This window comes from Oryza brachyantha, chromosome 1 (assembly GCF_000231095.2).
Source record: "Oryza brachyantha chromosome 1, ObraRS2, whole genome shotgun sequence".
Taxonomy (NCBI): domain Eukaryota; kingdom Viridiplantae; phylum Streptophyta; class Magnoliopsida; order Poales; family Poaceae; genus Oryza; species Oryza brachyantha.
In genome coordinates this window covers 30361405-30386347 of record NC_023163.2, presented here as the reverse complement: position 1 = coordinate 30386347, position 24943 = coordinate 30361405, and the positions used below count along the sequence as shown (strand labels likewise).

At 42.2% G+C, this 24943-nt stretch overlaps 3 protein-coding genes and 1 pseudogene across 3 annotated transcripts; 2 read left to right on the top strand and 2 right to left on the bottom strand.

Annotated features, from left to right (window-relative positions):
• Positions 1–889: 889 nt before the first annotated feature.
• On the top strand, positions 890–3217 carry LOC102715352 (fructose-bisphosphate aldolase 3, cytoplasmic). The gene is made up of 2 exons (XM_006645128.2): positions 890–997; positions 1868–3217. Exons 1-2 carry the CDS (start codon positions 970–972, stop codon positions 2914–2916), a joined length of 1077 nt encoding a protein of 358 aa, XP_006645191.1. The 5' UTR covers positions 890–969; the 3' UTR covers positions 2917–3217.
• A 1479-nt stretch (positions 3218–4696) lies between these two features.
• LOC102715070 (E3 ubiquitin-protein ligase AIRP2-like) lies at positions 4697–7718 on the bottom strand. Its single transcript, XM_006645127.3, has 5 exons — positions 7420–7718; positions 7042–7210; positions 6853–6922; positions 6532–6754; positions 4697–5248 (listed from the first exon to the last, which is right to left on the bottom strand). Exons 1-5 carry the CDS (start codon positions 7497–7499, stop codon positions 5038–5040), a joined length of 753 nt encoding a protein of 250 aa, XP_006645190.1. The 5' UTR covers positions 7500–7718; the 3' UTR covers positions 4697–5037.
• Positions 7719–17284: 9566 nt separating this feature from the next.
• Positions 17285–20369, top strand: LOC102699837 (B3 domain-containing protein Os01g0905400-like). Its single transcript, XM_006646517.2, has 5 exons — positions 17285–17569; positions 17864–18974; positions 19102–19236; positions 19361–19476; positions 19994–20369. The coding sequence occupies exons 1-5, from the start codon at positions 17285–17287 to the stop codon at positions 20240–20242; spliced, it is 1896 nt and encodes a 631-aa protein (XP_006646580.1). The 3' UTR covers positions 20243–20369.
• LOC102699560 lies at positions 20318–23148 on the bottom strand (annotated as a pseudogene).
• Between the last annotated feature and the right edge of the window lie 1795 nt (positions 23149–24943).

Below are 24943 nucleotides of genomic sequence, written 5' to 3'. Positions count from 1 at the left end.
ATGCGGGGACCCACGCGTCGGTGTGTGCTGGACAAAAGAGTGGACTGCTCGGGGTCGGGGGCGTCGCATCGCGTCTGGTTTGGGTCACCACAGGGGTGGGTTGGTGCTTTTCTCGTGGTGGGTGGCCCGGTTGGGTGAGAAGGCGTCGTGCGCGACCCCGTGAGTGCGCAGTCGGGTTCGGGCGAGCAGTCGAGCTGGTTGGAGCTTCTTTTTTTCGCACCGCTCCCTGCGAACGTTAGGAAAAAAACACCTTTTCTAGTAGTACACATACTTGAAACGCATAGCAAAAGTCTCTTTAAAAACTCGAGATACACGAAGGCCATGTCTAGATCCTTTAAAATAACAAAGTTTTTGTTATTTTAAAGTATTTTTTGACGAAATAATCTAAACACTAGGGTAAGAAAATGACAACTTTGCATTTAACGTTTGTCAGTCCAGAGTAGCAAATTTCACCAAAAATGTATAGAGACACGGATCACCTCTCACTTTTACCAAAAAATGACAACTTTATATGTCTCTAAACACCAACTTACAAAAATACAATGCCAAAACTTTTGCCACCAAAACTTTTGCATTTTCTATTTGGCATTTTAAATGCCTCTAAACAGGGCCGAAGTCACAGTTTTGTACGGAGTGCTACGCACGCAGCGTGACCCAACAAAAAAAACATCAAATGTCTCCGTGCACCGGCCTTCGCTGGGCAAAGGATTTGCACGCAAATACAGAGGAAACCAGGGGCCACACCAATACGTAGGCAGCAGCACATGGTTCGGGCTCGATCTCGCCGTCGCGCGGTGCGGTGCGGTGCGGCGCCGCACACCAGATCGCATCTCTCTCTCTCCTCCTGCTCCTCCTCCTCCTCCTCTCTTTATAAGCCGTCTCCTCGTCTCCACTCCCTTCATCCACAGCCAAACCACCAGTCCTCCTCACTCAAAGTCTCTCTCGCGTCTTCTCGAACTCTCCGCAGCCATGTCGGCCTACTGCGGCAAGTACAAGGGTACGTGCGCCCCATCTCCCCTTCCGCCCTTCCCCCCTGCTTCTCTCTCGATCTGTTCGTGCTTTCTTGTTGTTGCTGTTGTTGTTTTTTCAATCTTTCTTTCTTTTCTTAAATTTCGCTGCATGTGTAGATCTATAATCTGCCTGCTGTTTGGTTTTGGGTATCACTAGATCCAGTGGCGGTGCTCGCAAACAAGAGATAGGATTTGAGGAATTTACTAGATCTACCCAGGTTATGGTTGGTGTTGTTGCATCTGCTTAGTTTTCGGGGGTTTGGCTGCTTTGTCGAAGGGTTTAAGGATCCGTGAGTTGGATCATGCGTTTAGCAATATGAGGTATAATTAGGTGACTGGTCTAAGTGCTCTTAAAGCGTTCATCTCACGGGGCTAAGTGATTAGCGCTGTTGCTGTTCCTCGATTATCATGTCCATAATTCTCTTTGGTCGTGCGACTCATAGATTTATTTTTCGTTCTAGTTACTTAAAGTGGCTAATATATTAGTCGATCTATTTTTTGTTAAACAATATACGCTTTCCTGATGCTTATCTAGTCATGACCCTCACTCTTTTCCATCAAGTTGCTTATTTTGTATCTGCCAGATGCTTTATGCAGATGCAATAGCTTTATACCGGTGCGGTTTATGTTAAAGTGGTCTCTAATTCTGGGTGACATTTCAACTTATGCAGATGTAGTTTTATGCTGGTGCAGTTTATGATAAAAGGGTCTGAAATTCTAGATGACATGCATGTTTTTCACTAGAATTCCTTTGGTTAATTGTTTAGGTGCATTGAGCGTAGGTTCATCAGAAAATTGGTATAATTAGGGTAAAGCTGCGCCTGCACTGTGCTCTAAGCATCTCTGTTGTCTTGCAGACGAGCTCATCAAGAACGCTGCCTACATTGGCACCCCTGGCAAGGGTATCCTTGCTGCAGATGAGTCCACCGGCACCATCGGCAAGCGCTTTGCCAGCATCAATGTCGAGAACATTGAGGAGAACCGCCGCTCTCTCCGTGAGCTGCTCTTCACCACCCCTGGTGCCCTCCAGTACCTCAGCGGTGTGATCCTCTTTGAGGAGACCCTGTACCAGAAGACCAAGGACGGCACGCCCTTCGTCGATGTCCTCAAGGAGGGCGGTGTCCTCCCAGGCATCAAGGTTGACAAGGGTACCGTCGAGGTTGCTGGCACCAACAAAGAGACCACCACCCAGGGCCACGACGACCTTGGCAAGCGTTGCGCCAAGTACTACGAGGCTGGCGCCCGCTTTGCCAAGTGGCGTGCTGTCCTCAAGATTGGTCCGAACGAGCCATCGCAGCTTGCCATTGACCTGAATGCTCAGGGTCTGGCTCGCTATGCCATCGTCTGCCAGGAGAACGGGCTGGTGCCGATTGTTGAGCCTGAGATCCTTGTGGATGGCCCTCATGACATTGACCGCTGCGCCCAGGTCACAGAGCAGGTCCTTGCTGCGTGCTACAAGGCACTCAACGAGCACCATGTCCTCCTCGAGGGTTCCCTCCTGAAGCCCAACATGGTCACCCCAGGATCTGAATCAAAGAAGGTTAGCCCTACGGTCATCGCCGAGTACACCGTCCGCGCCCTCCAGAGGACCGTCCCTGCTGCCGTGCCTGCCATTGTCTTCCTCTCTGGTGGACAGAGCGAGGAGGAGGCGACCCTGAACCTGAACGCCATGAACAGGCTCGACACCAAGAAGCCGTGGTCTCTGTCCTTCTCCTTCGGCCGTGCACTCCAACAGAGCACGCTCAAGGCCTGGGGTGGCAAGGTTGAGAACCTGGAGAAGGCGCAGAAGGCCTTCATTACCAGGTGCAAGGCCAACTCTGAGGCTACTCTTGGTACATACAAGGGTGATGCTGTGCTCGGCGAGGGTGCCTCTGAGAGCCTCCACGTCAAGGACTACAAGTACTGATCTGCCTGCTTCTGGTGGTGGCTGAAGATCCGATTGGACATCCTCACTATGAGTATTTAGGGTTCCGAGTGTGGTTTGGCTATCGAGCGTCCAATCTTACGGGTATCGAAAACTTTTGTCGTAATAATCTGAACCTGTGCTTTTAATAATACCTGTCACCGGTAGTAGTTTTTTGGTATTCCTGTAATCCAAATGCTGCGAATGGTAAATTGGAGCAGCGGGCGTTTTATTCCATGCTATCTTTTCTCTTTTTATTGTTCTGCTGTACTACTATGTTAATTAAACATTTTACCTGTTTTAAGTCGGTTTGCTGTGTCTCAGTTCTTGCGGTTCTTTGGTACTTAAGAATATTTGCGGTTTGGTGTTGGAACTACAAAATGAGCTGTGCTCGTCGCAACGAGCAATTCTCAACTTTGAGACAATACTTGAATACTATATCAACTTTTAACATAGATGATTTGATGAATGTAAACACTGAATCACAGATTGGCGCATGTAAACACTGAGAATCAAGAATTGATTTTTATTAAGTTTCTGTATGTGATAGAAATATGGAGATTGCGTTGGATCTTGCAGATCATGTATATGACAGAATTATGGAGATATCGATGGATCTTCCAATCATGTATAAACGACGGAAATATGGATATTGCTTTGGATCTTACAAATCAAACTTTTGGTGAGCTTTTAGCTCTTGTTTCTTTTTCCTCCCTCCATTCACAGGCTCCCAAATATGATTTTTCTAATGCAGCTCTTCAGAGTTGTTTAACAAAATCCTCCAATCCGAACACCTACGAAACGTTGTGGGAATGATTGACAGTTATCCAGGGTTGCTGAACTGCTGAAGCCGAATGTACTGGCCGTGCGGCTGTGTAGAAAATGATAAGCATGCGATTTTGCTGCGGCTGTGTAGAAAATGATTGAAAGAGTGACCACCAAAGGCCTGACTACCTGAGGCTGTCAGTGCCCATATTGGGTTTTGTCGTGCTCAGAATTGAGGGCTCTTTGGAGCAAAGGAAAATAAAGGATTTTTTAAGCATGGAAACTTTTGAAAATATTTCATATGTTACAAAGGAAGGGGCATTAGAGATTCCTATAAAATTCATATAGAATGATTTGATTTCTGTGAATTTTGGAGAATTTCTAACGAGGGACAACCTCATGAAAAACTTTTTCTTGTATCTCTCTCTTCCAGAATCTTCCTTCTACTGTGGGGTGGAGTTAGCCCTTTTCATCGCAGTCAACCTACTCGATGAAATTCATAAATTCACTATTAAAAAAATATTTTCATTCATCGGTGCATCATTCTATACAATAATGATCCCACTAATATTTTTGGCTAGCTTTATCTCTATAATTTGCATGTCACCTTGATTCCTACAATATTTTTTTATGCAACGAAAATGACATCGGTAACATTTTCGGCTATCTTCGCCTTATGTTTGTATCTTACATGCGATTCCTACTGTTTTATTTTCAATGTTTTCTAAACTTCTTCGTTAAAATGATACTCAACTTCGTTCATTCTAATATATTAACATGTAAATCTTTGAGAAAAGAAGACGCAGGGAATCAAAGTAATCCTCATGGAGCTATTCTCCTGCTTTCCTCTTGCTTGTGTTGCAGGTGAGACACTTATTTGTGGCTTTGAAAATGACAACGGAATGGTCCTAGTGCACAAGCCGAACGACCCATAACTGTGATGTGATCGGTTGATCTGAATAAGACTTGTCAATATGTACATGCAATGGATGCTTAATATACCTAAATATTGGATAAACGCAAATAATTTGACATTTGGTGCAGGAAAATAAGCACCCAGCACCCGTTCCTTCTTTCTGAATCAGTTGGCAATTTGCCAGAGCAGAACTGCCAAACAAGTTGTTAAACCTGAGAAGCCATCTTCCCAATATCTCTTTTTAATTCTGTATATACACTTATTACAACAAACAATGCGAATTACGCAGAGCCAGCCCTAATAAGGAGCAACGGTTGTCATCTCGTCTTCGCCGCTGGACGGCATTTCGCTAGCCAGACTCGATCTGCAGAGGATGGTCGGCTGCCGGAACACACACTGAACTCTGAATCTCGATCTCTTTCAGAAGCAGAGGTGAGCTTCAGTCAGACTAGGTAATCGTAGTAGACCAACAAGAGGTTGTCAGGTACTATGAGTGGCAAGCTGTCGATGAAGCTGTGGAAGTGCCTCACGTTCTCCTTCTCCAGGGTCACGGTGTCGATCACGTCGTCGTCTCTGGTGAGCACCCAAAGGTCTCTTGATCGGACCCTCTTCAGGCTCCCGCGGCAGAACGGGCATGACTGGGATCTTGTATACCTGAAACCATGATGTGAATTGTTAAATGTCGCAGTCCAATGGCATTTGCAGCAGAAGGGAATGAACAAATATAGGATGATGCCTGACTAGGCTCAAACAGAGCTTGGAACCCATAACTAATGAGCAGGTGTGCACATGACAATCAAATTTAGCTTGGCAGGAAACAAGTCATGATCCAATAAAAGATAGGACAAAAAAATGCATCTCCAGTAATAGTGGTTACATGATTAATAATACTCTGCTTGCTAGGATTGTAATCACCTGGAAGGCTGGAGCTAATAGGATTAGGGATAGTCAGTGGCCCACTTACCAAATGTATCTGCAATAAACTAGTATATCTATTCTGAAGCAATGCCAGTTAGTACCAAATGTATCTGCAATAAACTAGTATATATATTCTGAAGCAGATTCTAACAAGCCGCCGGTTGATTTATCATTATGGAGGCATATGGCATACTATATACTTGTTAATCTATGGCACGCAGGATGGCTCCAAGGCTTATCTTCCATATATCTTCAGACATAAGTAAGATCTTCCAGCTAAGAGAACAAGATTTAGGAATTACAATCAACGTGTAAAGTAATCCATGCCCCTTCCAATTATCCCTTTAAATTTGGTTTTGCAATCTCCGAAGTCAGCACCAATACGATCTTTATTTTAATTTATGGCTAAGCTCTCCTAGTTGTCTCCTAGTCATAGAACTAGTGAGAACTGCCTTTTTTAAATGACAATGCGTGGGGCATTTAACAATGTCATGAAGTACCATAATTTGTTGATTAAACTCTGACAGAAAAGTATTCAATTAAAAGGATAACAGAAATAATTCTCTCAAGTCTTATCGATGCATTATGCTCATGTGAAATTCTTTCTGGTTGACAAATAGAAGGAACTGCAGGTTCCAAGCAACTATGACACTAATTAAAAGGAAAAATTCCCACGGGTACAGTGAAGAACGGAATATAAACATATTTTTTTCAGCATTTGGGAAGAATGTAGCTTTAACTACACTAAATGCAGGTTGAAAACTCAAGATTGTGCACATCAAAACTATGTTGGGTTGTTGAACAGTTGAACTACCATCTATCTACTGTTACCAACAACAAATGAGTAGGAGCAGCCCACAAACAGCACCAAGCACAGTGGAAATGCAATGTTCAAACTTCAAATCAACTTGCAATCTTTTATGGTGGCATGTGACATGGGGCCTAATTGATAAATATCCTGGCTTAGACTACTTAAATATATCTCAAACGGATAAGCAAGGGGAAGAGAGAGCAATTACCAGTCTCGATAACAGTTGATGCACATGGCATGGTTGCAGTTTGGAAGGACCATCTTGGTGCAAGCCTCCAGGCAAATGCCGCACTCATCTTCCCTCTCGTCGTCCTCATCATCGGCGTAAAGCTTCCGGCCGCCGCCGGAGGCCTCTTTGGACCATCCTTTCTCCTTGCAATCTTTCTCCATCAAGTTCCCCTCAAGTTGTTGCAAGAATGGATATATTACAGCTGCATTCCATGGTCACGAAGTTAGATTATACAATCACTCCAAGAGGGCAATAAGAACTCAAAATTGGAACTTGAAGGTCAAGGACATGGGTGCACACCATAGAATTCCTTGAGGCTTGCCCTCCTCTCAATGTTGGTGGATATAGAGGCATCCTCATCAACATATACCTGAAGGCAGAACAGTGGTCATGTGAGATTATGAGCACCATTACCATGAATTATTAAATTCTCCAAAATTTCCCCCAATTCGTAAATTGCAAAGCCTGTAGGGATCAAGAATTTGATACCTTGTACACAAGAACCTCAAGGAGACCTAGGTAACTAGGGAGGGTGTATGAAAGGGAGCAACTGCAATCCATCCACTGGATGAGGTTGAGGATGATTGGAGCCATGGAGCTGTAAGACAGCCTCATCTGCACACAAGCACCTCCATAGGCCCTGTGTATAGCATGCGCCCTGAAACACAAAGGAATAATCGATTATCACTCAAGAACATCAACGAACTATCCCCACAAATTTTTAAAAGAAAAAGAAAAACACCCCAAAATCAGAAATAAAAAGGTCACCTTTCCTTTTTCCTACAACTTTTCTAGCATAATCAGGCACCAAAAGAGAACACCAAGAACCAATAAAAAGACGAAAAGAATAGGGAAAGAGGAGATTACAGGGTGTTGGCATGGTGGATATCAGCTTCAAGCGCCTTGAGAGAGCCCCTGAGGGACAAAGGCCTGCCACCATGAAACATGGCTTCTCAGGAACCCTGGTTAGACACAATCAGAATCCTTTGCTTCACCCTTATGCTGAAGTCTGCAGCACAAAACACAGACTTGTGCAAGGAGGAGAGTAGCTCAAGAAGCAACAAGCAACAAGGCAAGCAAGCAAGAGCAAGAAGAAGGCCAACAAGAAAGAAGCTTATGGGAAAGTAGCTTTGGGGAAGCTGGGAAGGGGAGTCTTTTGTCCTGTGGTTTCTGGTCCCCTTGGTTTTATAACAAGAGAAGCAGGAGATGTTTGTGAGCAGTTTGCAATGGCTAGCTTTGTTTCTTGGTTTTGGTCGCTTGAGAGAAGAAGATAAAATCTTGAGAATAAAAAAAAGGAAGGACACAAAGGAAGAGAGAACCTCTGCAAATAAGGCAAGAAATAAAGAATTAGGCTGTGAGCTTATTATTAGCCAGTTCTCTATTCATCTCTTTTTTCTGTTTGGAATATATTTTCAGATGATGTTAAAAAAAAACTACATGATGATGCTTATGATTCTTCAGTTAAGATTCTTGTAAGTCCAAAATAACATTTGTGAAAATTTTAAAAATAGTCTAGAAAAAATGTGCTAAATAATGGATGAGATGGGAAAAATAAAGGAGTGGATAGATTGATGATGGACGGCGATAATGAGGCCTTGGGATGACATTCAGGAAAGAAGGGGCCTCGGTGGATGCCTGGCCTATCCACTACCAGCCCACTGGGACCCACCACCCGTCTCATGTGGGACCCACTTTTCATTTTCATTGTGATTCATTGAGGCAGGGGAAAGAGATGTCCATTATGTTACAGTCATTGGGGATACAATTATATTCAAGAATTTTGGAGGTGTCATTTTCAGCTGATAAGAGGAGATAAATTTCGAAAAATATTGTTCACAAGTTTAGTATATCGCACCATATCCTTATCGCATCCTTGAAATTCCAAGAAACATTATTAAAAAATGTAAATAACTTAGGTGGTTTGGAGGAATTTTTTTAAAAAAGAATTGGTGGAATTGAACGGTTTCCTGGGATATTTTTGTAAAATTAGTGTGTTAAAAAAAACCTTAGTTAGTGTTTCTTAAACATTGTGACTAAACAAATTTTCGTTAATGCCAGTTTGCACCCACATTAATCTAAACGTTTTGCTTTTGTACTAGTATCATGTTGTATATACAAACGTGTTAGAGGCAAAAGTATGATGGAGAAAAAGAAAAGATCTGCTTGGTCTGCATCATGCCATGGCAGCACGGTTGACCCCACAGATCCCCACTACAGCAAAGGCAAGGAGGAATCTATGATAATATCTCTCTAGCATCACAAAAGTCATTAGAACCGTGATTTGTTTACCAACCCAATTTAGCATCTAGAGAAAAACTCAGTTTAGAGTGGGGGCAGACAAGAACAAGGGCCCACTGTCAGTGTGTTTATGATTATAGTTGTTCTGTTTTAGCTTCAAATTTGTAGTGTTTCTTTCTGTCCTTGGAGAGGGAGATCAGGGTTGATGATCAAGTGGTCAGCTGAGCCTGAGGATGAGGGCTTTGTTCAATGTACTATACTGCTATCAAACTTTATCAAAAAATTTAAATGTTCCTAACTTTATCATTCCAGATTCCTTTTACCCTGGATTTCTGGCCCCTGTCCTTCACAAGTTCAAAAACTCTCTCACTGGATTTCTATTGTGGTTTTTTACCTTCCTTAAAAAGTATATGGAGGTAAAAAAAATAGTGTAAAATTTTAGTCTCGTATCTTAATGTACTAAATTTTTTACATAAAAAAATATGATATCCTGAGATGTCTTTTTAAAGATGGTGAAAAAGCTCTAATTCTATAGTTGTGCGTTTGTATTTTGCACTCTGGATAAGGTAATTACAAGGTCATCATAATCCTTTTTTTTGTTGAAAATGAACTGGCATGGGCTTCACAATTGGTCTTAACATTAGTCCAGCTGCCGACCGTGTGGCTGACTGTGACTTGGAATCAAAGAAAGGATAAAGAAAATACTTTCGATGAGGCAAGCTATGATCTCACGTCTGTTTCATTAGCCGTTGGAATAAATTATGTGCTGGGTTATGGCGTGATCGCAGATCAAAGAAGACCATATCGCATCGGTCACAGCTGCAACAAACAAGGGTTAGATAGGGTACTAGTGCTACATTAGTTTGAAATCTTGAGCCCAGAGTTTTCCAAATTCAAACAGAGACACCTTTTTCTCGTGATAGAAAAAAATGAGAACCTGTGGATACTGCTGATCAGCTGTCAAATTTTCAACCGTTACTATCTACACATGATTGTGCAATTCTGAAAGCTGTGTATTCCAACCGAATAAGAACTTTGTATATGGCGTGTTGAGGAAACAATTGGGGAGCTGTTTCCTTGGAGAATTCTCTTCTCCAAGACCACTGCTAATATGGTATTGCATATTTGCATTCTATATCTTCATATCGTCGATGGTTCTTAAGCAAAACTCTGACCGTCTGAACTCTCACGCTCTGTAGACAGGCCGCACAGAAAGGCGTGTTCAGAATATTAATTCGGAGGTTATATAATATTACCCCTCTATTTTGTATCATTTCTATCTTTAAAAGATAACATCATTGATTTTTTTTCATGTGTTTAACCATTGTCTTATTTAAAAATTGTATCTAAATGCGAAAAAAGAAAGCTATACATTTAAGTAATAAATTCAATCATAAAAAAGTAATAATTATTTAAGGTTTTGAATAATGATCAAACTTATTAAAAAAAATTAACAACGTTATCCATTAAAATAAGGAGAAAATAATATCTGATGTCGTTGATATTTAGAATTATATTAGATCATTTATATTATTAAAAAAATAAATAATTGCTATTTTTAAATAATTTATTTTATAATTAAAGAACTTTAGGTATGTATTATATTTTTTTTCATATTTTCTCTATAAAAATCGAACGAGTCAAGTAATCACGCGTCAAACGTCATGTAATAAAAAAAACGGAGGCAGTGCTAGTATTTTGAAACTGACAACACAGCCTTGTTTAGGGAACACGTAAATAAAACATTAAATATAGATGAATCAAAAGACTAATTGTACTGTTACGGAAGAAATCTTGAGACGAATCTTTTGAGCCTAATTAGTCTATGGTTTACCATAAGTGCTACAGTAACCAATATGTGCTAATGATAGATTAATTAGGCTCAAAAGATTCGTCTCGTGGTTTTCAAGCTAGCCCTAAAATTCGTTTTTTCAGTCGTGTCCAAAACTCCTTCTAACATCTGATCAAATATTTGATGTGGCACTTCTCCTAAAATTTTTTTCAATCTAAACAACCTAAAAACAATCGCCTCAGGCATTGGGATCCCCGTCTCGTAGGCAGGGTAGCTCCACTGCACCAGCAATACCTGCGCCGCTCCGGTGAAAACTCGCGCAGGTTTTCGCTGCCAAAAACAACGAGCTGCGGATAAGGAGGAGAAGCAGCCGGCGCCGCGCCCGCGTCTGGAACCTTCGAAGGCGGAGCGAGCAACCAACCGATCCGAGCTGAGCTGGGGTTTCGGTGGGCGATCGCGATAAGGATCGCAACCAGCGTGATAACCCAGTCGTCGCAACGGATGGGTTGCGTCAGCCTCGACTCGTCTCGTCTCGTCCCTCGCCCGCCGCCGCGGCGCAACGGTGCGTGCGAGTGGGCAGCAGCATCACAATTCACAACTCTCTTCCAGAGTTGCTGGCGTGTGCTTGATCGATGGACGACGCTTCCCTGATCGGTCAACCGGGGGTTCAAATAATCTATACACGAAGCTCATATATGTCGTAGGCTGTGTTCGTTTGCCACTCAATCTATATTCTTCTCGTTTTTCGTATGTGTGTTTTTTAACCATTAAATGGTGAGTTTTTAAAAAAATTTCTACAGAAAAGTTGTTTTAAAAATTTAGATTAATTCATTTTTTAATTTTTATAATTAATTATTAATTATACCCTGATCTATCATCATGTTTTTTACGCCGTTTAATAATACCTCACGCCGAACGCAGCCTAACCTAAAGAATCTTATTTCATAAAAAGGTGGTTTGATTAATTTAGGTTGTGGATCAAAGATAAAAAGATGAAATATAACAGATTATTTGATTTTTATAGTTAGTTAAAAAATTAATGGTTGCGATATTAAAAAAATCTATTTTAAAATATGAGTGTAAACTTATATATTACAACGTTTACCGGTTAAGAAGCGCGCGCACACAAAATTTTTTTTTTTAAAAAAAAAGAGCAAACGAACACGACCTCAGTGCACGCTTCCTCTAGAATAATCTACGTTGATTAGCGCGGGCGTTGGTGGTTGTGGTTGTGGTTGTGGCCTGGGCCAAGCAAAGAAGAATTTGTGGCATGGCTGTGGCTGCCATGCTTGGAGTGGACGGTGCGTTGGAGTGGTACACGGCCTCTCGTTTTGGTCTTTTATTTTGTGTGGTTTTTCGTGTGATGAATGAACCTGGTAGTGATGGTTTTCCGTTGGATGTTGATGGCCGTGGCAAGTGTTGACGTCGGCGAGCCGATAAGCCATTTAGCCGTGGTGTTAAAACGTGACACGTATGCCTCCTCTTTTTCCATCGTGGTGGAACACTGATGCGTGGTTAATGGGGGTTGTTAGTTTGTTACAACATGAAAGCAAGTAAAGAAGTGTATACCTTTTTTCCCTTGCTTTCGAAATGCTCATATGTGACAAAATCGTGGTTATAGCGTATTATTTGTAAAACTAGCTTTATTAGTGGTTATTGAAAGTAAAAGTATGGGTTATTACACCTCCTGAAGTTGTTAGTTGTTACTATTAGGTGAGCAATCTGAGTTAACCTCCATAACAACCAAAGTTTATTTTATTTTATTTTATTTTATTTTTTGCTATGAACAAAGCAAAGATTTGCTCTAGTTGGTATTCAAACCATTTGCAATCTTTGATCTGATTTCACCCTGATGCATATATGTCCCCTCTCTGATAGTATTAAATACTGATGCTTACGATCTTCAGTGAAGCAAAGTCCCTTGCATAGCATATTTAATCTACAACCGTTGCCGTTTAACTATGATTTCACAAGTAGATCAACTTAGAGATATATATCTGCTTAATCAGAACAGTTTTTGCAGTTGTTCAGGATTCAGTCAATGGCCGAAATAGACGTACCAACTAAAAAGATTAGCTTCACCTAATGCACGCATTAGGTAGTTTGCTCCGTTAATAAACAAAGCACGCCCGATCAATCGCCCTGATTAGTAAACAGCAATCTTGCCGTTTGACAAATTCGCGGTGCAGCAATCGGCGCAGACAGCACGGGCGCCGTGGCGATGATTATATGCAGGGCGGAACCGGAGGTTTCCTAAACCTAGAACTTGAGCTTAAATAAGTATAAATTGTTTAGATAAATCTTAATTAAAATTTAATACACTTCTAGTGTAATTTTTAGCTAGGTATGGGGCTTAAATCTAAGCCGCCCCATGCCTGGTTTCGCCCCCTATTATACGTCCTTTTTTTCCCTTGGACTATCATGCGCTGATGGCCAAATTGGATTGTTGGACCATTTGCTGCTGCTGCTGCCTCGCTGCTCCGACATCCGCGAACGAACAAGCTTTCAGGAGGAAGGAAGAAACCGTGTGGCTTTGGCTTTAGATTCTTTAAGATAGAGACGATGATGGATTACGTTAGGTGAGACGTACGTTAATCACAAGCCTCCGGTACGACATCTATGCATAATATCTTGGGTTGCTTGCTGGCCCCCCAGCCCAAAAAAATTGATTGATGCGCCGGGAGGACATTCTTCAGCAAGCACCCAAACTGATAAGTACAAGCCCTGCCTGCCTGGGGCGAACTTTCTGTTTGGAATACGATCATTTCACATAAAACTGTTTAATTTTATGTTAGTAAAAACGAATGAATACATGTACCTGAATTAAAAACGATCTTATTTGGAGTATAGGAATTATGGATGAAGATGATTTTGTAAGAACTGGAGTACAGTAGCTGCTGTTTTTTTTAAAAAAAAATAGAGGTCTAAACAATCTTTTTAAACTCCAAAATGCATTTGACAAATTGGCCATGAAACCCTGAACAAGTTGTACAAACAGGGGTCCATGTACTTTGGGAAGGACCCTTTTGTAGCTAACACCCGATCGCACTAGGCAAAAGTCGCGGCCACTAGCAGCAGTAGTGTGTGTGTGTCTCTGATGATGATCGATGATTCAGCGGCCGGCATGCGGACGCCCCGGAGACGGGAGGCGGTTTGGCGAATCAGCAGCCGCCGCTGCTAGAGTTTTTTTTTTTTTAACGTGCGACCAAATTCGACGTCATTTTTATTTTTTGTAGCCGTCAAAAAGTTAATGGGTTGTTAATTTGATTAGCTTGTGAATTGTGGTGCATGCACCTAAATTGCTTTGGACTAATTGCTGTGTTGATCGTTTAACCGGCGTTCTCATCTGGTCCAAAAGTTGTTCGAAAAGTTGGAGAGCAAGCTATATGTGTCACTGTGCGTGTGTCTAGTCTTGTCTTTCTTTTTTTTTTTCCTCCTTCTCTCCCGTAGTGTCATTTAGCCCTTACCAGCAACACCGCTACGAATTTTCTTCTTGATTTTGGACTAAACGTGCATGCGTTGAGATGGATGGCCGGCCGGCCGGCCGGCCGGCCGCCGGCCACCGGCCATGGGCGACACGGTCGTCCGCGCAACCAGCTCCCGCCGGCGGCGGCAACTTCTTCACCACACGAGGCACCGTAGGGCTCGCTGATGTGAATCATGTGATGCAGCAGTGCAGCGGCAACACGAGTACGCGACGCTACGAATTCATAGTCGGGTGTACAAGATAAATAATTTTATTTCTGTTTTCTTCGGCCCTATCTTTTTCTTTTTATTATATTTATAAGCCAAAAATTTAGAGTAGATTTTGAGATTTTTTCACCATTGTTTATTTTTTCAGTTTTGTTTTTAGATCGCTAAGAATATATATATATATAATTTATAAATTATTTTTTATTTGTAAATATCTTCTGACATTTTTCATAAAAAGACCGAACAATAATCTTATGTGATTTAGGAATATAAACAATAAAATTAACTAATATAAAGTACAAGTCTTATTTTAGGAAGGTTAAGTTAGAAAGTTTTACGTATAAGAATTTTTACCAAAAACACATTAGTTAGGAGTTTAAAACCCATATCCACAATAATATAAAATCCATAATTGCATTACAGCTAACAAAGCGCGCGATCCGTCTCCTCTTATATTTCGAGGAGAAATTCCTGCTCTGCTACTGCTAGTGATACGTAGGCCGCGTTCGTTTGAAACGTTGGTGAGATAACTTTGGCCTGCGCGAAAAACATAGTATTAGTACATGATTAATTAATTATTAAAAATATAAAATAGATTAATATAATTTTTTAAAATAAATTTTCTATAAAATTTTTTTGCAAAATACACCGTTTAGCAGTTCAAGAAACGTGCGCGCGAAAAACGAGAAAGATAAGTTATCTAACATTGGGACGAACGCAGCCCTAGTGGGTTCACGGGCTTCGGCCCATATCACGATAGAGCCCGGTTACAAGAGACCGGCCAGCCCATGGATAAAAAATATACCCGAAAGTTTGCTTCGATTTCCAATTTTCCAGCACAATCTTCAGTGGAGAAAATGCACTCGTAATACAGCTTATAGAGAGGGGATAGCAACTCCAAAGACATCATATATGTATAATATGTAAGAACATATATTAATGTTTTCTAAACAAATATTATATAAATTAATTATATTAACTAGAGATAAATTAGATGCTCCAGATAACTACTCCCTCCGTCCTAAAATAAGCCAATTTTTCACTTTTTACCTATAATTTTTGACTCTTCGTCTTATTTAATTTTTTTACAATTGATATTTTTATTTTTATTAGATGATAAATTATAAATAGTACTTTGCGTGTGACTATTTTTTTTTTAATTTTTTAAAAGTTTTTTAAATAAGACGGATGGTCAAACATTAGAGACGGAAATAAGAGAATTGATTTTTTTACAAGAGAGTACAGGCCAAGAACAGCCAGACAGTTTGTCAGACGGTGATGACAACGAGGAAGGCTGAGGTTCACGGTCACCTGGGACGCTGGGACCCACGCTTGTCGTCGCCGATCACCGGAGAAGACAGAGACAGACCGGCTGGCATCTGGCCTCGGACCCGAGTCACTGGCCAGTTGGACCGCTTCCATCGGGCCCACCTGTCAGTGTGATGGCGAGGTTGCTGCATGCATGCAAGTGTAGGCGCGTGTAGGAATCACTCGTCAGTATGGAGGCCAAAGAAGAGCATCCAGGGTATCACTTCCCGATGCGCCGGGTGGAGGCTGGAGAGGGCTGGATGCCGCCATGGGAATTGTTCGGTGTTGCGATCTTTCGAAAAGAAAAAAAAACGAGAAGATGGAAAGCGTATGCATGATTCTACTCATTGGGGTTTAAATTATGATGGTCATGACTAATAACGTATTTAAAAGTTGGTTTCTAAGACCAGTTTTATTGGGGCTTTATGCGGGTTCCAAACTCATTAAATAACACACAACATATACCAAAATGGTGATGTGCCGCAACATTTACGATGAGAAAGATGAATTAAGTATTATAGGAATGAAATTTGGTGTACATTTGTTACGTAGACAATGGAATTGAATTGAAACTTTTACTAAGAGTAATTTATTTCATTTCTATATATTTAATCAACTCATATTAATCACTTAGATACAACATTTAAGTGATATGCTACCATATAAATTGTGAAGTAACATTTTGCATTAAGAGCTCTTATTTTATTCACTATTAAATATGCTTTAATGATGCGACACTATTAGAAACCGTGGAATGAAATCTAAATGTCCTAATAGGAATTTAGTAAGACTACTACTTGTCGTTGTTGGTCTTTTATCTCTTTAAGGAATTTTTTAAGGTGCTATTGAATGATTGTGAACTGTCCATCGTTTTAGATCCAATATCTTTGATTTTGTTATACTATACCAGTAGTATGTATAGTAAAAAATTCTATAAGAATAAAATTGAAACTAAAATATATAACTTTACGATAAATTTGTGTATCATATATCATTTAAAAATAGATAAATTAATAAATACACCTTACGAAAGCTTGGAATAAAATATTTAATACAATTATAAAAAAGTAGTTAGATATAGTAGAATATACCGTAACATTGCCCCAAACATGTGCGTTAGAAAGTGCAGTCATGCGACCATGGACTGTAGTGGTATGTACGTGCAAAAAAAGAAAAGAAATGTTGGTACTACGGTTTACAGTAGAAAGTGGCTACGGAAATGCATCTTTCTAGTCTTGGGAGATGAACATAAAAGCATTGATGGAATGACCCAAGCATATGTATCCTTTATTGGTCTCTGCCGTGCCCCATTGTGGGAGAACACAGTTCAGTAAAAGATTTTATCCTTCCATTTGCATGTCTCGTTTTGTGTCGATCATTTTAGTGTTCAGTCCAATGATCACCAAGATCAGTTCTTCTTTTTCTGTTATCCCGGTGCCACCTCTTGCAGCTTGAGACTTGAGCGGTTGAGCCGTTTCTGCATATCTGAATATACAGGCAGCTGAAATTTTGGGAGATAAGGGAGTGATCACAAGACGCAATGGTTCCTGATGCGTCGGTTGATCGTCCCAAGAGGGCACTCTCGTGCCATTCTTCAGAAAATTAGCCCGCATTGCCTCTTGCGTTTTCTCTGCTTCTTGGTGGTTTCATCGTGTGTTCTACTGAGAATCTGAGATCACTTTCAGACGTCAGCTAGCAAGCATGGTGGAGCTGATACGAGTGATAAAGGTAGAGCAAGAAGAGGGCATTGCTGATAGCCATGGAGAGGAGAAAGACGAGAAGGGCGACGGCCATGAGGAGAAAGCCGAGAAGGTGAGGAGGAGGAGGAAGAGGGTCTATGACCCCCAGAGGAAGAAAGCTTGCGTGGATTGCACAAAGAGATGCATCCGAGTTCATGGCAGGGCTTCCTCCGACGAGAAGTCTAGGCCGACCCCGACGCTGCCGTCCTTCTTCAAGATCATGGTCGGCTACTTCTCCGAGAATATGGTATGAATTTCTGTCTTTCTTGCATGATTCAGGTTAGGCTGTTTATTCAGACTTTTGTGTGCGTTTTTAGGCAAGTCCTAGGACTGACAGTTGGTGCAACCGTGCAAGCACTACATGCCGCATTTGGCAATGAACTGAATCTATGATGATATCTGTAAAAAATATAGTAGTTTTGGTGAAAAAAAATGTCATCTGTGAAAATGGGTTGACCATGATGAGTAGAGTATTTATGCAGTAGTAATAACTCACTGATGCAAGAACATAATGTGTGCATATTATGTTCTATACATGCAGGATATACCACTCCCATTTGCCAGGACAATCTCTGACCTGACTGGCTCCAATGTTTATCTCGAAGACACATATGGACTTCGCTGGCGAGTACGGCTGTGTCTGCAAAATGGTGTTCTGTCATTTGGTCATGGGTGGAAGAACTTTGTGCTCGATCACGACATCAGCGTCGGCGAGTTCCTGGTGTTCAGGCAGATCGCCAGGTCAGTCTTCACCGTGCAAATATTTGCTCTCTCGGCCTGTGAGAGGATCCATCTCTGCGAAAGGAACAACAGGCAGAGCCGGAAGAGGAAGCCCAGGCGAAAAACGGGCCATTCTGCCAATCAAATGGTGAAAGCAAGCAACAAATGTGTGGATAAACGTCGAAAGAAGCAACGAACCGAGCAGAGATGTGATCTGGGGAAGAGCCAACCTGACATGCCTGTTCATGTCTCCATCGACTCTGGTTCTGAACTGAAATGTTCTGAATCTTCAGTGAAAGAACTGGGTGTGGCTGCTGATGAATCACATGAAGCTGTTAAGGTCGCTGCAAGAGAAACAGATAGCTGTGCAATTGAATGCAATGCTACTGTGATGAGCGATGATCAAGAATCAGCACGTGCACACCAAGATATGCCAATGCAACTTTACTGCGAGTTAGGGCTACAAGATGGGAATGGTGAAACTAGGAACTGTGAAAACTCAAGTATCCTCGAGAATGCAGAACTAAGAACACCTCTGGCTATGATGGATCTTAATGAAGTGAGTATAGATGATATATTTCTGTCAGCTGATATATACGAATTCGACAGTGATTTTTGTAGTCCAGAAGCATTTTCCGTTGAGCTGAATACACAAGTGCTAGCTAACAATGGCCGAGGTTCAGGTGACTGTTTTGGGATGCCTGAGACATCAACATGTCTAGAAAATAAACAGATGTCTGATGTACCGAGAACAAGGGCAGATGCTGGCAGCGTTGCATTGCATGGCATAGACATCAACGCATTGCCCCGTAACGAGTTATCAGAAACTGCTGGACAGGATAGCACTTGCCCTGATATTGATGCAGCTCCAGATGATTGCAAAAAGGATAAAGATATTATGCCATCTGAAGGCAACCAAGTTGCACAAAAAGGTTAGTACCTTCGAAACTTCATGTGCAAATGACTGATGCATTGCTTTTCGTTGTGTTTTACTCCATGTTAGCAAACTTAGGCTTATTGAGCAATGAGAGATCATTAAATATTCAGGACCTGTTCCAGCCGATTCTTCTGCGAGGAAAGATATCATTCAAGATGGTCCACGGCAGATTGCTGCAGAAATTATGCCAAGCATTCCAAAGACTTGTGGAATAACTGACGTCAGAGAAAATAGTTTGCAACTTGGTAATAGTTGTTGTCTGGTGCCCATTTTGGTGATTCCGCATACTATACTAGATTTAAGAGTATTTTCTTAACAAATGTTTAAATTCACAAATGGATTATATAAAAGGGTATTTGACGAGTGGCAGGCAATCTGCAGGGAATAATAGCAAAGGACGGGAAAGAGGAAGCACCAAGTCATGTGTAGTTCTTGGAGTTGCAGCAAATAACAAGAAGTTCTGCATAACAGTACCTCCAACAGACCAAACATGGCTTGTGAGTAGCCTTTACTGAACTTGCTCCCTTTTATCGTAGCTTAGTCTTTTGTGTTAAAAATATAGAAAGGACATCAAAACTCTTTATGGGATTAATTGTTACTGTCTTCAAATATTCTCCCATATAGCATACTAACTCTATTTCTCTAACAGACATTGCTGAAATTGCCCAAACCTTAGGTAAATGGCAATATAATGACTAATTAATTGATCGCCAAAGCGGGACATGCTAATCTAAATGTAATCTGAATGCTGAATATACAAAGTTTTTTTTTTGCCGGGATGGCCAAGTGGACCATCCAAATTTCATTAAGATCAGAATACACAGAGTACAGGAGTGTCCTTGCGGACAAAGTAAAAGAAAAGGCCATTTAGGAACAGCTAGATTGGCCCTCTCTAGGGGCAGTACAGCAAAGTTCAGTTACAAAGTTCAGTTACAACCCAACAAATTAGATGGTCATATAAAAAAACAACATAGTATGTGAGCATGCACAACACTTAAAAAAATGCACTTGCAGGAACTTCCCAGACGACTGCCAGTTCTTCCAAGAACGAAGAAACAAGCGAGGAAGATATTAATACTCAAGGATCCATGCATGAGACTCTGGCCTGTGCTGTACCAATGCACTCCAAAATTCAACGGTTTCATCGCTGGCTGGGCTGACATAAGTAGAGAAAACAATCTGCATGAAGGCGACACCTGCGAGTTTGAACTTTGCAGCAACTCTGAACTGTCATTCCAAGTGCTTGTGCCCGATTTGCAGTAGCCACCATTTCACCTGCCCTTTCGTTTCTTATCCTTGTAAGATCAAAATGTTGTATAGCTGTAGACTTCTTCCGCATCAAAGTGTATCCGAGTTGTAAATCTCCTGCAGCATTCCAGTTAATTCCACATCCCGAGCTATGACCTGAATGCGTGAACTGAATATCCAGCAAGGAATTCATAATATTCTGAAGTTCCAGCTCATATGCATGTACAACTATTCCAGCTCGTCGGCCGTGTACCTGAAGGTTTCTTCGAGCTTGGCTGCGCTTCGTGTGGTACACGTTGTACGCCGGAACAACCATGTCCGGCCCGGCGTTTCGCAAGGATGAGCGGGGAGCAGTCGCCGGCTCGCCGCCGCGGAGGAATAGGCGAGCTGCCGTCGCAGGACGTGCGGCCCATTCTGTTGGGCCGGAACGGGACGTGCGCACCACTTACGTAAGCCGGCTGCATACAAACATCACTGGGCCTGACAAAGGCCCATTGAGGCGTGTGGGCCAGAAGAAGGAACAATTTGTAAATATCACGAACTATTAACAACTGGCACCCTCGTCTTTTTCTTCTGCTTATACTTATAAGTTAAAATTTAAATTTTAATCTTTAATTTAGAGTTGATTTAATATTTTTTATTAATTTTTTTAACATTTAATTTTAGATCGCTAAAACATATATATAATTTTCTTATTCACAAATAAGTTTCCGTTTGCAAATATGCTATTTAGTTTTTTTTAATAGAAAGTCAAATAATGAGGCCCTGATTAATGTTATCATCCTCGAGCAAGTACCTCTAGTTACCAAAATGTGTGCTCAAAATTTTGATACTTTGAGGTATAAAGTAGTTAGAGGTATCAAATTTTATGCTAGAAAATATAGTACCTGGCAGTAAAATTGCTTTAATCGGGCAATTTTAACAATTACTAACACAAATGTAGCCATGTAGGTAATTTGTAGTACAAAAGAATTTCAAGCTGTACTAAAAACACAACTAGAATTTGTTAGGATTCTGCAGCTTCTCCTTCGAACAGCTCCGACAGCAACTGTCCCAGCTCGCCGGCGGTGTACCTGACGTTTTTTACAAGCTCGGGGTGCTTCTGCAAGTACACGCTGTAAGCAGGAACGACCACCTCGGACGCGGCCTTCCGCAACGCGTCGCGGAGCGCGGGGTCGGGAACCTCGCGGCGCATCTGGCTCTCGTACGCTTTGTCAAACGCGGCGATGAACTTGGCGACGGCGGCTTTCGCCGGCTTCCAGCCCGAGGTTTCCAAGCAAGCCACCACCGGGGCCCAGCAAGCCTCGACGTAGCTCGCCACGTACCGCGAGATCAGGCTCCCACGCCGCGCGGCCCACCCTTCCCCGAGCAGAGACTCCACGCCGGCGTCCACGGCGCGTCTCGCCACGAAGCTCGCGTTGGTGGCCAGGAAGAGGTGCCGCGAGGCCGCGACCGCGTCGCCGTCGTCGCTGGATATCTCGGGGCTGATCTCCTCGAGGTTTCGTTCCAGGCTCGTGACGAGCACCGCCACGAGGCCTCCGAGCGAGTTCACGCCCTCGGCGGCGCCGCCGTTCGACAGGATCACGTCCAGCGCGGGGCCGTGCGGCGCCAACAGCTCGACGCATGTCATGGCGTACCGCGTCAGCGGATGGACGCCGACACCGCACGCGGCGCTCCCTGTCGTCTGGGAACGATCAGCCGTTCGAATCCTGGTGATGAGGCCGCCGACCATGATCCGCAGCGCGCGCGCCAGCTTGGCGAGAACGACCTCGACCTGTCTGGAGATGAGCTCCACGCGTTGCTCGGTGAACAGGAGCAGGAGTCCGGGAGCAGCATTGCTTAGAGCCTCGTACATTTCCAGGACGTACACAAGCTTGTCCGGTGCTTCCGTACTAGTGAACCCGTTCGCGAATCTGAGAAGGACGAAGATGCTGTTCTTCGCCATGGCCATGAAGTAATCGTTCTTGAACCTGTCGAATGCTCCGCAGCTCTGCGCGTTGAGCTGACTTTGCATAACAGCGAGGACCTTCGCGACGAGCTTAATCGTCAAAATCCACCGCTTGATCATGTCCTCTGCTGTCCACCACTCCGCGTCCTCGAAACTGACATGGTCGATTTCGAATGGGCATTCCAGTTGAAGGATCGACATGAACCTGTTCCATGATCAAGAAAAACAAAATCACAGTTCAGATGAATCAGATCAACCATGGATATATTGTATTTGGCTCCTGATGAGAAAACAAGATTAATTTGGGATAAAGTAGAACCTGTCTAAAACATCGCAGGGGGCGTTGGTGAATGCGTGGAGAAGTTCTTTGGTGAAGCCGCCGCGGATGATCCGGAGTGCGATCTGATGGAGGACAGACAAGCTTGCGGGGCATCAGATCGAGCTCATCAAAGAAATCGCCGTCCAAGAGAACAGTCACCGCGTCAGCCGCGCTGGACTGGCTCCCGCCTGACGCATACAGCTCGTCGATGGTGCTCGCCGTGCTGATGCTTCCGGTGGTAGGGAAGGCGAGCGACAGCGACACTCCACTGGTCGCCGCAGGAACCGGGAACTTCCCGGCGGCGAACCGAAGGCCCAGCCTGATTTCCATCTGGGAAGCGTCCCAGACCCTGAGGCGAAGGAATTCTCCCACGAGGCACGACACGGCGACGCCGAGGGCACCCTCCATGCTCCGCCGAGCGGCGGAGGCCATGGGGAACGCGTGGATCTCCGCGAGGAGGATGATCTCGTCGACCGCGGAGAGGAGGCTCTCGTTGGTGCAGGTAGCGTCCGAGTCCCATACGCCGGGCGAGCACGCGCGGCGCCACCCGAGTATGGCTTGCTCGGCAACGGCGAGCCTGCGCTCCGCTTGCGTTTTGGACGACGCGGCCGCGATGTCTCCCACTGCCTTCCCTGCCCCTGCCGCGGCGCCCATGAAAACGTGGACCAGCTACCGGTGCAGACGTGCAGTAAACTTGTTTGCAGATGCAGAGTGGGAAGAAGTTAAGTAGACCGGCTCTCACTGGCACATTTTGTGCTGTGTGGTACGTCGAGCGCTTAATGGAAGCTACGGGGAGAATACATGGCCGGGTTGAAATATCAAAGAATTATTATCTTTATGTAGTTATTTAACGGTACAGAACATATAATTAACTACTATAAAATTAAATATAAAATATTTTTAAAAGATATGTTTTTAGCAGGTCATGGAAAACGAGTCTAAGAAGGCATAAAGGGGTGATTGCAAATGATATATTTAAAAATAAAAATAATTTGTGAATAAATTTTTTATATAAATATTTTTAACGATCTAAAAACTAAGGTTAAAAAATAAACTTTGATAAAAAAATTCAAAATCAACTCTAAATTTAAAGTTAGCAATTTAAATTTTGATTTAAAAACATAAACAGAAAAAGAAAAAAAAGCGATAGAAAATACATGGGGGCACTTGTCACTTTGTCAGTTGTCACCTTCTCCTCTACCAAATGGTACTGGAGTCTATAGAAAATTACACTGTCGTCAACGTCTCAACGACCGTCGGCAAGCACGCGTAATGCCGGAACAGAAAATTTCTAAAGCTATATTCCCCGCACAAAACTGGAAATAATGATGGTTTCTATATAAAACTAAAAATATACTTGGTATATAACTATTTGAAAAAATAGAATAAGATTTTATATATAAATCTTGCTTTCTTTTCTATTTTATGCTTACTGCTTAAATGTATATGCAATGCATTTTAAATATAGAATTAAACGTAGTCTACAACCTTGTAACTTCATTTTATGGATACAATTGTATTATTTTGTATATAATTGCATCGATCAACCTACACCAGAGAAAATATGGTGGCTATTTTTCAAAAATATATTTATAATATAATATTGCAGACAAGATCATCAACATAAAAGATTGTACTCCTGGTAAAGCTAAATACTCTTTAGTGGAGGTTTGAATGGATTTTTCGTAGCACACAAAACAAGGTGAGGCATTAGAGTGTAATGTAATTAATTAAGTATTAGTTATTGCAGCTTTAAACTTGGTTTTTAAAAATATTTTAAGAAACTTTTACATATATTTTGTTTGAATGAAAAAACTGACAAAACATTTGTCCATCCAGAGACAAACTACCGGTTATATAGTGGTTAGGAAATTCTACCTTAAAGAACAAATACTCTTCGCTGTATTCTATAGGCAGAAGGAAAAGCTCTTTGATCGAAAGTGTTAGGTATGTTTAATGTTTCTTCCATGAGAGCTTTGGTTGGTCGGAATTTGTTTAACTGACATAATTTGTGTGTTTTAGTTGTGCATATTAATTTCGCGGAGGAGGATAACATTTAGATGGAACTTTCGTCAAAATGGTCATTTTTTTCTGTTAGATCAATGTTTTAGCCTTAATTAATAATGGGTCATTTGAAAGCTTAAGGTGCCCCTTAAGACTAAGACTTTTATGTGGTATCTCTTTAAAGGAATTGTGTTAACAAAAGATAATTTGGCTAATCTTGCAATCCTTGTTGAACCGAACCGACTTATCCTTGCTACATCACAAGCTCATTAGCACAAAAAAGCTTGAATGGCATTGTCATTAATCATTCAAAACTCGATTAGAAGCTAGATGCAGTTTCAAGCACGACCTACTCACCATGTTGTGTCGTGTCGGCACATGAGGGTGATGTCACGGCCCAAAAGTATGTCAGGTCTATTTGGGTCGTGCCGGCCCAAACACGGCT

Coding starts and splice junctions, on each gene's coding strand:
- LOC102715352 (XM_006645128.2), top strand. CDS start 970: ATGTCGGCCTACTGCGGCAAGTACAAGG. Junction 998..1,867: donor CTACTGCGGCAAGTACAAGG/GTACGTGCGCCC, acceptor GTTGTCTTGCAG/ACGAGCTCATCAAGAACGCT.
- LOC102715070 (XM_006645127.3), bottom strand. CDS start 7,499: ATGTTTCATGGTGGCAGGCCTTTGTCCCTCAGGGGCTCTCTCAAGGCG. Junction 7,211..7,419: donor ATCCACCATGCCAACACCCT/GTAATCTCCTCT, acceptor TTTGTGTTTCAG/GGCGCATGCTATACACAGGG. Junction 5,249..6,531: donor ATCAACTGTTATCGAGACTG/GTAATTGCTCTC, acceptor TCATGGTTTCAG/GTATACAAGATCCCAGTCAT.
- LOC102699837 (XM_006646517.2), top strand. CDS start 17,285: ATGGTGGAGCTGATACGAGTGATAAAGGTAGAGCAAGAAGAGGGCATT. Junction 17,570..17,863: donor GCTACTTCTCCGAGAATATG/GTATGAATTTCT, acceptor CTATACATGCAG/GATATACCACTCCCATTTGC. Junction 18,975..19,101: donor CAACCAAGTTGCACAAAAAG/GTTAGTACCTTC, acceptor GACCTGTTCCAG/CCGATTCTTCTGCGAGGAAA.